Raw genomic sequence first — 12,949 nt, forward strand, 5'->3', positions numbered from 1 at the left:
AACACAGTCCCATTAGAACACAGAACACATTCCCATTAGAACACAGTCCCATTAGAACACAGTCCTATTAGAACACAGTCCCATTAGAACACAGTCCCATTAGAACACAGTCCCAGTGTAATATATTATCGCTCATATCTGCTTCACATCAGTCAGTCTGAGAGTAGAAACTTAAATGAATTGGTTTTCCTGTAGGTACGTAGATAATTCTGTCATGTTTTTGTGATGACATTTAGAGAGTACTGTACTATACAGTCTATTGGGTTAGAGACGTCACTAGGGTTATGTACTGTACTCTACAGTCTATTGGGTTAGAGACGTCACTAGGGTTATGTACTGTACTATACAGTCTATTGGGTTAGAGACGTCACTAGGGTTATGTACTGTACTCTACAGTCTATTGGGTTAGAGACGTCACTAGGGTTATGTACTGTACTCTACAGTCTATTGGGTTAGAGACGTCACTAGGGTTATGTACTGTACTCTACAGTCTATTGGGTTAGAGACGTCACTAGGGTTATGTACTGTACTCTACAGTCTATTGGGTTAGAGACTAAATAATAAATACTTAGGGGAGTGTACATACTGTAAATAATGAATATGTAGGGACGTGTACATAGTGTAAATAATAAATATGTATGGGAGTGTACATAGTGTAAATAATATACATAGCGGAGTGTATATACTGTAAATAATATACATAGCGGAGTGTATATACTGTAAATAATATACATAGCGGAGTGTATATACTGTAAATAATAAATATGTAGGGGAGTGTATATACTGTAAATAATAAATATGTAGGGGAGTGTATTTACTGTAAATAATAAATATGTATGGGAGTGTAGGCTACATACTTCAGGGCTCTGGGGCCTGGTTAAAGACTTTCTTCAGGGCTCAGAGTTTTTCCTGGTTAGGTCACATGGTCATGGAATCCTCCAGGACCGTTGAAAAACTCTGGGACCTAGATATACAGTAGTTTTCAACTAGGGGTCATGTGGGGAAAACTCCTGACCTTAACCCCCCCCCTTTCCACCTCCCTACCCACAACAATGAGGAAATACTGGAGAATAACAAAATGTTCCCCTCCCTATCTCCCTACCCCACATATCACCACCACCCCTCCTCCTCTCTTCCTCTTATCACCCCTTCCCTCCCTCCCAACCTCCACTCCCTCCCTATGTCCCACCAGGATGAGGAGCGGAGGCGGCTGGATCCGCAGGGTGTGAGGCCCAGGGGGGGTCTGGATCTTACTGGCCTGCAGGCCCACGAGGCTCCCTGGGTCCAGGAAAGAACCCTACTGCAGCAGGAGGTCCGGTTGTTCAGACACAACACCATCATCTTCTATATGAAGCTACGCTGGATCCTTATGCACTGGAGGCTGGGGAAGAGGACAGAGGCAGGGGAGGAGACCGCACACGCAGAGGTGAGATGACTGGCTAGAGGTAGAGGCTGAACCCCAGGTAGTTTAGTCTGGAGGCTGGGGAAAAGGACAGAGGCAGAGGAGGAGACCGCACACGCAGAGGTGAGATGACTGGCTAGAGGTAGAGGCTGAACCCCAGGTAGTTTAGTCTGGAGGCTGGGGAAGAGGACAGAGACAGGGGAACTACCCATTTATTTATTTCAACATTTCCAGGCCTAATTTTCTGCAACGACACACTCACTCATGAGACTCAAAATAAATGTAAAAGTAATTCATAGGAGGACTAAAAGGCAAGAGCTCCTGGTTGAGTCTTATCTGTCCACGTGCCTGCTCAGGAGCTCCTGTCCTGGTTGAGTCTTATCTGTCCACGTGCCTGCTCAGGAGCTCCAGTCCTGGTCGAGTCTTATCTGTCCACGTGCCTGCTCAGGAGCTCCAGTCCTGGTCGAGTCTTATCTGTCCACGTGCCTGCTCAGGACCTCCAGTCCTGGCGGAGTCTTATCTGTCCACGTGCCTGCTCAGGAGCTCCAGTCCTGGTCGAGTCTTATCTGTCCACGTGCCTGCTCAGGAGCTCCAGTCCTGGTCGAGTCTTATCTGTCCACGTGCCTGCTCAGGAGCTCCAGTCCTGGTCGAGTCTTATCTGTCCACGTGCCTGCTCAGGAGCTCCAGTCCTGGTCGAGTCTTATCTGTCCACGTGCCTGCTCAGGAGCTCCAGTCCTGGTCGAGTCTTATCTGTCCACGTGCCTGCTCAGGAGCTCCAGTCCTGGTCGAGTCTTATCTGTCCAAGTGCCTGCTCAGGAGCTCCAGTCCTGGTCGAGTCTTATCTGTCCAAATGCCTGCTCAGGAGCTCCTGGTCGAGTCTTATCTGTCCAAATGCCTGCTCATGAGCTCCAGTCCTGGTTGTCTTATCTGTCCACGTGCCTGCTCAGGAGCTCCAGTCCTGGTCTGGGAGTCTTATCTGTCCACGTGCCTGCTCAGGAGCTCCAGTCCTGGTCGAGTCTTATCTGTCCAAGTGCCTGCTCAGGAGCTCCAGTCCTGGTTGAGTCTTATCTGTCCACGTGCCTGCTCACGAGCTCCAGTCCTGGTTGAGTCTTATCTGTCCACGTGCCTGCTCAGGAGCTCCAGTCCTGGTTGAGTCTTATCTGTCCACGTGCCTGCAGTTCAGACACAACACCATCATCTTCAGGAGCTCCTGGTCGAGTCTTATCTGTCCACGTGCCTGCTCAGGACCTCCAGTCCTGGTTGAGTCTTATCTGTCCACGTGCCTGCTCAGGAGCTCCAGTCCTGGTCGAGTCTTATCTGTCCACGTGCCTGCTCAGGAGCTCCAGTCCTGGTCGAGTCTTATCTGTCCACGTGCCTGCTCAGGACCTCCAGTCCTGGTTGAGTCTTATCTGTCCACGTGCCTGCTCAGGAGCTCCAGTCCTGGTCGAGTCTTATCTGTCCACGTGCCTGCTCAGGACCTCCAGTCCTGGTTGAGTCTTATCTGTCCACGTGCCTGCTCAGGAGCTCCAGTCCTGGTCGAGTCTTATCTGTCCACGTGCCTGCTCAGGAGCTCCAGTCCTGGTCGAGTCTTATCTGTCCACGTGCCTGCTCAGGAGCTCCAGTCCTGGTCGAGTCTTATCTGTCCAAGTGCCTGCTCAGGAGCTCCAGTCCTGGTCGAGTCTTATCTGTCCAAATGCCTGCTCAGGAGCTCCTGGTCGAGTCTTATCTGTCCAAATGCCTGCTCATGAGCTCCAGTCCTGGTTGTCTTATCTGTCCACGTGCCTGCTCAGGAGCTCCAGTCCTGGTCGAGTCTTATCTGTCCACGTGCCTGCTCAGGAGCTCCAGTCCTGGTCGAGTCTTATCTGTCCAAGTGCCTGCTCAGGAGCTCCAGTCCTGGTTGAGTCTTATCTGTCCACGTGCCTGCTCACGAGCTCCAGTCCTGGTTGAGTCTTATCTGTCCACGTGCCTGCTCAGGAGCTCCAGTCCTGGTTGAGTCTTATCTGTCCACGTGCCTGCTCAGGAGCTCCTGGTCGAGTCTTATCTGTCCACGTGCCTGCTCAGGACCTCCAGTCCTGGTTGAGTCTTATCTGTCCACGTGCCTGCTCAGGAGCTCCAGTCCTGGTCGAGTCTTATCTGTCCACGTGCCTGCTCAGGAGCTCCAGTCCTGGTCGAGTCTTATCTGTCCACGTGCTTGCTCAGGAGGGCTCCTAAGGAACAAACCAAAAGGCAGTCGATCACTTAGGAGGATTGAGCTGAGTACCTTTGGTTAGAACACAGTGACCAAACAGTGTATAACAGGGCTGGCGCAAAAGCCTGCAGTCCCAATAGTTCTCCAGGAGGAGGGTTGACATCTAGCTCAAAACACTCAATCAATCATCAGCGCAGGATCGCGTCGTTTGATTGGTCAACTGAGTGATTGATTGACTGACTCTCAGTTTGTTGGTTGGTTGGTTAGTTCACTGATTTACTGCTCCTCTTCCTGCTTTGTAGTTGTATAATAACCTTGTTATTCTGTGTCTGTAGTTGTGTTTAATAATCTTGTTATTCCGTGTCTGTAGTTGTGTTTAATAACCTTGTTATTCTGTGTCTGTAGGTGTGTTTAATAACCGTGTTATTCCGTGTCTGTGGTTGTTTAATATCCTTGTTATTCCATGTCCTGTCTGTCCCACCATGAGAAGATGGAGGGTATTCCAGAGCTGATCTTGGAGCACGGAGAGGGAGAGACGGAGAGAGAGGACAGGGACAGGTCGTTTACCCAGCTACCTCAGATAGACTGCTCCGAGCCTGACTCCACAACCCAACTCCCCTCCACTGAACGCCTGCAGAACCAGACACAGGTAGATACACTCAAAGGTTAAAGTGCACTTTGAATGAGCACAAAGTCTGTTCAAGTACAGTGGAGTTCAACGATCCAAATAATACTATTTCCTGTCTCTGCGCACAGTATCTGAACGTTGCCTTCCCAGCTACGGTACTAAAGGCATGTTGGCCAGTGAAGAGACATGCAATCATTTTGCAGGAGGCAGTTTCTCTCGCCGAGTAGAAACTTGATTCCTGTAGCCGTTCATGTTATCTGTTTCCATCTGTTATGTTTTGACCTTTCGGTTACTAGCCCAACGCTCTAACCACTAGGCTACCCTGCAACCCTGTTAGTTTTTGACTAGCTACAATCGCCATTTATAATATAGTACTACTTCAGCACGGCTCATTATTGAAATACCAAAAAATACAAGGAGGCAAACATAGTAACTATTTGACCTGGCTATATGATGTGTTATTTCCTCAGGCTAGATATCAACCTGCTTGATGAGCTCACTGTGTGTCAGAGTAGAATACAGTTCATGTGTATTATTATCATTCATGATTTAGATGCATGCATTCTACTTGTTCGCTGAACTGTGAAGAATGACCAATGTCTCACAGTCAAAGAGAAATTAAGCTATCACTCATCAGCCATACTGTGTGTGTGTGTGTGTGTGTGTGTGTGTGTGTGTGTGTGTTTCATTAACAGAATCTAAAGTGCTCTAGTCTTTCTACTGTTGTGATTTCTTCAACTAGAAGTGGTTTGTGTAGACTGATCTGAAAATGGAGCTGCTTTAAACCACAAACCGTCATTCACAAACAGTTCCCAAAGCCCTGTTAGCATTTAGCACAAGGATGAACACATCACACTCTACTTAGGATGCAATTTGTACTGTACACACCACAGTATATCCTGGTACATGTCCTACAACACACCACAATATAACCTGGTACATGTCCTACAACACACCACAGTATAACCTGGTACATGTCCTACAACACACCACAGTATAACCTGGTACATGTCCTACAACACACCACAGTATAACCTGGTACATGTCCTACAACACACCACAGTATAACCTGGTACATGTCCTACAACACACCACAGTATAACCTGGTACATGTCCTACAACACACCACAGTATATCCTGGTACATGTCCTACAACACACCACAGTATATCCTGGTACATGTCCTACAACACACCACAGTATAACATGGTACATGTCCTATAACACACCACAGTATAACCGGGTACATGTCCTATAACACACCACAGTATAACCTGGTACATGTCCTACAACACACCACAGTATATTCTGGTAGTATATCCTGGTACATGTCCTATAACACACCACAGTATATCCTGGTACATGTCCTACAACACACCACAGTATAACCTGGTACTTGCCCTACAACACACCACAGTATAACATGGTACATGTCCTACAACACACCACAGTATAACCTGGTACATGTCCTACAATACACCACAGTATAACCTGGTACATGTCCTACAACACACCACAATATAACCTGGTACATGTCCTACAACACACCACAGTATAACCTGGTACATGTCCTACAACACACCACAGTATATCCTGGTACATGTCCTACAACACACCACAATATAACCTGGTACATGTCCTACAACACACCACAGTATAGCCTGGTACATGTCCTACAACACACCACAGTATAACCTGGTACATGTCCTACAACACACCACAATATAACCTGGTACATGTCCTACAACACACCACAGTATAACCTGGTACATGTCCTACAACACACCACAGTATATCCTGGTACATGTCCTACAACACACCACAATATAGCCTGGTACATGTCCTACAACACACCACAGTATAACCTGGTACATGTCCTACAACACACCACAGTATAACCTGGTACATGTCCTACAACACACCACAGTATAGTAGTATATCCTGGTACATGTCCTACAACACACCACAGTATGACCTGGTACATGTCCTACAACACGCCACAGTATAACCTGGTACATGTCCTACAACACACCACAGTATATCCTGGTACATGTCCTACAACACACCACAATATAACCTGGTACATGTCCTACAACACACCACAGTATAACCTGGTACATGTCCTACAACACACCACAGTATAACCTGGTACATGCCCTATAACACACCACAGTATAACCCGGTACATGTCATATAACACACCACAGTATAACCTGGTACATGTCCTACAACACACCACAGTATAACCTGGTACATGCCCTATAACACACCACAGTATAACCCGGTACATGTCATATAACACACCACAGTATAACCTGGTACATGTCCTACAACACACCACAATATAACCTGGTACATGTCCTACAACACACCACAGTATAACCCGGTACATGTCATATAACACACCACAGTATAACCCGGTACATGTCATATAACACACCACAGTATAACCTGGTACATGTCCTACAACACACCACAGTATAACCTGGTACATGTCATATAACACACCACAGTATAACCTGGTACATGTCATATAACACACCACAGTATAACCCGGTACATGTCCTATAACACACCACAGTATAACCCGGTACATGTCATATAACACACCACAGTATAACCCGGTACATGTCCTATAACACACCACAGTATAACCCGGTACATGTCATATAACACACCACAGTGTATCCTGTGTGTTGTTGTGAATTGTTAGACATTACTGCACTGTTGGAGCTAGAAACAAGCATTTCACTACTGTAACGTTCGTCGTTGGGAGAAAGAGAGGAGGACCATGGTGCAGCGTGGTAAGTATTCATTATGCCTTTTAATGAAAACGAAAACCCGGATGTTCTAGCTGTGTCTGAATCCTGGCTTAGGAAGACCACCAAAAATTCAGAAATTTTAATTCCAAACTACAACATTTTCAGACAAGATAGAACTGCCAAAGGGGGCGGTGTTGCAATCTACTGCAAAGATAGCCTGCAGAGTTCTGTCCTACTATCCAGGTCTGTACCCAAACAATTTGAACTTCTACTTTTAAAAATCCACCTCTCTAAAAACAAGTCTCTCACCGTTGCCACCTGCTATAGACCACCCTCTGCCCCCAGCTGTGCTCTGGACACCATATGTGAACTGATTGCCCCCCATCTATCTTCAGAGTTCGTGCTGCTAGGTGACCTAAACTGGAACATGCTTAACACCCCAGCCATCCTACAATCTAAACTTGATGCCCTCAATCTCACACAAATTATCAATGAACCTACCAGGTACCTCCCCAAAGCCTTAAACACGGGCACCCTCATAGATATCATCCTAACCAACTTCCCCTCTAAATACACCTCTGCTGTCTTCAACCAAGATCTCAGCGATCACTGCCTCATTGCCTGCATCCGTAATGGGTCAGCGGTCAAACGACCTCCACTCATCACTGTAAAACACTCCCTGAAACACTTCTGCGAGCAGGCCTTTCTAATCGACCTGGCCGGGGTATCCTGGAAGGATATTGATCTCATCCCGTCAGTAGAGGATGCCTGGATATTTTTTAAAAAATGCCTTCCTAACCATCTTAAATAAACATGCCCCATTCAAGAAATTTAGAACCAGGAACAGATATAGCCCTTGGTTCTCCCCAGACCTGACTGCCCTTAACCAACACAAAAACATCCTATGGCGTTCTGCATTAGCATCGAACAGCCCCCGTGATATGCAGCTGTTCAGGGAAGCTAGAAACCATTATACACAGGCAGTTAGAAAAGCCAAGGCTAGCTTTTTCAAGCAGAAATTTGCTTCCTGCAACACTAACTCAAAAAAGTTCTGGGACACTGTAATGTCCATGGAGAATAAGAACACCTCCTCCCAGCTGCCCACTGCACTGAAGATAGGAAACACTGTCACCAATGATAAATCCACCATAATTGAGAATTTCAATAAGCATTTTTCTACGGCTGGCCATGCTTTCCACCTGGCTACTCCTACCCCGGACAACAGCACTGCACCCCCAACAGCAACTCGCCCAAGCCTTCCCCATTTCTCCTTCTCCCAAATCCATTCAGCTGATGTTCTGAAAGAGCTGCAAAATCTGGACCCCTACAAATCAGCCGGGCTAGACAATCTGGACCCTTTCTTTCTAAAATTATCTGCCGAAATTGTTGCCACCCCTATTACTAGCCTGTTCAACCTCTCTTTCGTGTCGTCTGAGATTCCCAAAGATTGGAAAGCAGCTGCGGTCATCCCCCTCTTCAAAGGGGGACACTCTTGACCCAAACTGCTACAGACCTATATCTATCCTACCGTGCCTTTCTAAGGTCTTCGAAAGCCAAGTCAACAAACAGATTACCGACCATTTCGAATCTCACCATACCTTCTCTGCTATGCAATCTGGTTTCAGAGCTGGTCATGGGTGCACCTCAGCCACGCTCAAGGTCCTAAACGATATCTTAACCGCCATCGATAAGAAACATTACTGTGCAGCCGTATTCATTGATCTGGCCAAGGCTTTCGACTCTGTCAATCACCACATCCTCATCGGCAGACTCGACAGCCTTGGTTTCTCAAATAATTGCCTCGCCTGGTTCACCAACTACTTCTCTGATAGAGTTCAGTGTGTCAAATCGGAGGGTCTGCTGTCCGGACCTCTGGCAGTCTCTATGGGGGTGCCACAGGGTTCAATTCTTGGACCGACTCTCTTCTCTGTATACATCAATGAGGTTGCTCTTGCTGCTGGTGAGTCCCTGATCCACCTCTACGCAGACGACACCATTCTGTATACTTCCGGCCCTTCTTTGGACACTGTGTTAACAACCCTCCAGGCAAGCTTCAATGCCATACAACTCTCCTTCCGTGGCCTCCAATTGCTCTTAAATACAAGTAAAACTAAATGCATGCTCTTCAACCGATCGCTACCTGCACCTACCAGCCTGTCCAACATCACTACTCTGGACGTCTCTGACTTAGAATACGTGGACAACTACAAATACTTAGGTGTCTGGTTAGACTGTAAACTCTCCTTCCAGACCCATATCAAACATCTCCAATCCAAAGTTAAATCTAGAATTGGCTTCCTATTTCGCAACAAAGCATCCTTCACTCATGCTGCCAAACATACCCTTGTAAAACTGACCATCCTACCAGTCCTCGACTTTGGCGATGTCATTTACAAAATAGCCTCCAATACCCTACTCAACAAATTGGATGCAGTCTATCACAGTGCAATCCGTTTTATCACCAAAGCCCCATATACTACCCACCATTGCGACCTGTACGCTCTCGTTGGCTGGCCCTCGCTTCATACTCGTCGCCAAACCCACTGGCTCCATGTCATCTACAAGACCCTGCTAGGTAAAGTCCCCCTTATCTCAGCTCGCTGGTCACCATAGCATCTCCCACCTGTAGCACACGCTCCAGCAGGTATATCTCTCTAGTCACCCCCAAAACCAATTCTTTCTTTGGCCGCCTCTCCTTCCAGTTCTCTGCTGCCAATGACTGGAACGAACTGCAAAAATCTCTGAAACTGGAAACACTTATCTCCCTCACTAGCTTTAAGCACCAACTGTCAGAGCAGCTCACAGATTACTGCACCTGTACATAGCCCACCGATAATTTAGCCCAAACAACTACCTCTTTCCCAACTGTATTTCATTTTAATTTATTTATTTATTTTGCTCCTTTGCACCCCATTATTTTTATTTCTACTTTGCACATTCTTCCATTGCAAAACTACCATTCCAGTGTTTTACTTGCTATATTGTATTTACTTTGCCACCATGGCCTTTTTTTGCCTTTACCTCCCTTCTCACCTCATTTGCTCACATTGTATATAGACTTGTTTATACTGTATTATTGACTGTATGTTTGTTTTACTCCATGTGTAACTCTGTGTCGTTGTATCTGTCGAACTGCTTTGCTTTATCTTGGCCAGGTCGCAATTGTAAATGAGAACTTGTTCTCAACTTGCCTACCTGGTTAAATAAAGGTAAAATAAAAATAAATAAAAAATAAATACTCCAACAAAAACGATAAACGCAACAGTTCTGTATGGTGAACATACACTACAGAAAATAATCACCCACAACTTAAAGGTGAAACCAGGATACCTAAGTATGGTTCTCAATCAGGGACAAAGATTGACAGCTGCCTCTGATTGAGAACCATACCAGGCAGAACACAGAAATACCAAATTATAGAAAAAAGAACATAGACTGCCCACCCAAACTCACGCCCTGACCATACTAAAACAAAGACATAGCAAAAGAACTAAGGTCAGAACATGACAACTACAACCCGCAATAACATCTGTTAAATATGGACCAATAACATCTGATAAATATGTGTATGGACCAATAACATCTGTTAAATATGGACCAATAACATCTGTTAAATATGGACCAATAACATCTGTTAAATATGGACCAATAACATCTGATAAATATGGACCAATAACATCTGATAAATATGGACCAATAACATCTGTTAAATATGGACCAATAACATCTGATAAATATGTGTATGGACCAATAACATCTGCTAAACATGGACCAATAACATCTGCTAAACATGGACCAATAACATCTGATAAATATGGACCAATAACATCTGATAAATATGGACCAATAACATCTGTTAAATATGGACCAATAACATCTGATAAATATGTGTATGGACCAATAACATCTGCTAAACATGGACCAATAACATCTGCTAAACATGGACCAATAACATCTGATAAATATGGACCAATAACATCTGTTAAATATGGACCAATAACATCTGATAAATATGGACCAATAACATCTGTTAAATATGGACCAATAACATCTGATAAATATGGACCAATAACATCTGTTAAATATGGACCAATAACATCTGTTAAATATGGACCAATAACATCTGTTAAATATGGACCAATAACATCTGTTAAATATGGACCAATAACATCTGTTAAATATGTGTCTGGACCAATAACATCTGTTAAATATGGTGTTAAATATGGACCAATAACATCTGTTAAATATGGACCAATAACATCTGTTAAATATGGACCAATAACATCTGATAAATTAAATATGTGTCTGGACCAATAACATCTGATAAATATGGACCAATAACATCTGTTAAATATGGACCAATAACATCTGTTAAATATGGACCAATAACATCTGTTAAATATGGACCAATAACATCTGTTAAATATGGACCAATAACATCTGATAAATATGGTGTATGGACCAATAACATCTGTTAAATATGTGTATGGACCAATAACATCTGTTAAATATGGACCAATAACATCTGATAAATATGTGTCTGGACCAATAACATCTGTTAAACATGGACCAATAACATCTGTTAAATATGTGTCTGGACCAATAACATCTGATAAATATGGACCAATAACATCTGATAAATATGGACCAATAACATCTGATAAATATGGACCAATAACATCTGTTAAATATGGACCAATAACATCTGATAAATATGGACCAATAACATCTGTTAAATATGGACCAATAACATCTGATAAATATGTGTATGGACCAATAACATCTGTTAAATATGGACCAATAACATCTGGACCAATAAATCTGTTAAATATGGACCAATAACATCTGTTAAATATGGACCAATAACATCTGTTAAATATGGACCAATAACATCTGATAAATATGTGTATGGACCAATAACATCTGTTAAATATGGACCAATAACATCTGTTAAATATGGACCTGCTAAATAACAATCTGTTAAATATGGACCAATAACATCTGATAAATATGGACCAATAACATCTGATAAATATGGACCAATAACATCTGTTAAATATGGACCAATAACATCTGATAAATATGTGTATGGACCAATAACATCTGCTAAACATGGACCAATAACATCTGCTAAACATGGACCAATAACATCTGATAAATATGGACCAATAACATCTGATAAATATGGACCAATAACATCTGTTAAATATGGACCAATAACATCTGATAAATATGTGTCTGGACCAATAACATCTGTTAAATATGTGTCTGGACCAATAACATCTGTTAAATATGTGTCTGGACCAATAACATCTGATAAATATGGACCAATAACATCTGTTAAATATGGACCAATAACATCTGATAAATATGGACCAATAACATCTGTTAAATATGGACCAATAACATCTGATAAATATGGACCAATAACATCTGATAAATATGGACCAATAACATCTGTTAAATATGGACCAATAACATCTGATAAATATGTGTATGGACCAATAACATCTGATAAATATGGACCAATAAACATGGACCAATAACATCTGCTAAACATGGACCAATAACATCTGATAAATATGGACCAATAACATCTATTAAATATGGACCAATAACATCTGATAAATATGGACCAATAACATCTGTTAAATATGTGTATGGACCAATAACATCTGATAAATATGGACCAATAACATCTGTTAAATATGGACCAAAATATGGACCAATAACATCTGTTAAATATGGACCAATAACATCTGTTAAATATGGACTGTTAAATATGGACCAATAACATCTGTTAAATATGGACCAATAACATCTGTTAAATATGTGTCTGGACCAATAACATCTGATAAATATGGACCAATAACATCTGTTAAATATGGACCAATAACATCTGTTAAATATGGACCAATAACATCTGTTAAATATGTGTCTGGACCAATAACATCTGATAAATATGGACCA

General features: G+C 43.3%; 1 protein-coding gene across 2 annotated transcripts in view; it reads left to right on the forward strand.

Moving 5' to 3' along the window:
* LOC112241076 (microtubule cross-linking factor 1) overlaps positions 1-12,949 on the forward strand; it is a 163,007-nt gene that overhangs the window by 117,481 nt on the left and 32,577 nt on the right. For both annotated transcript variants that reach the window (XM_042307838.1, XM_042307836.1), the window contains exons 9-10: positions 1,193-1,426; positions 4,081-4,239. In XM_042307838.1, coding sequence (XP_042163772.1) covers positions 1,193-1,426; positions 4,081-4,239 — 393 coding nt within the window. The remainder of the gene's footprint in view (positions 1-1,192; positions 1,427-4,080; positions 4,240-12,949) is intronic.

This window comes from Oncorhynchus tshawytscha, linkage group LG28, assembly GCF_018296145.1.
Source record: "Oncorhynchus tshawytscha isolate Ot180627B linkage group LG28, Otsh_v2.0, whole genome shotgun sequence".
NCBI classification, from domain to species: domain Eukaryota; kingdom Metazoa; phylum Chordata; class Actinopteri; order Salmoniformes; family Salmonidae; genus Oncorhynchus; species Oncorhynchus tshawytscha.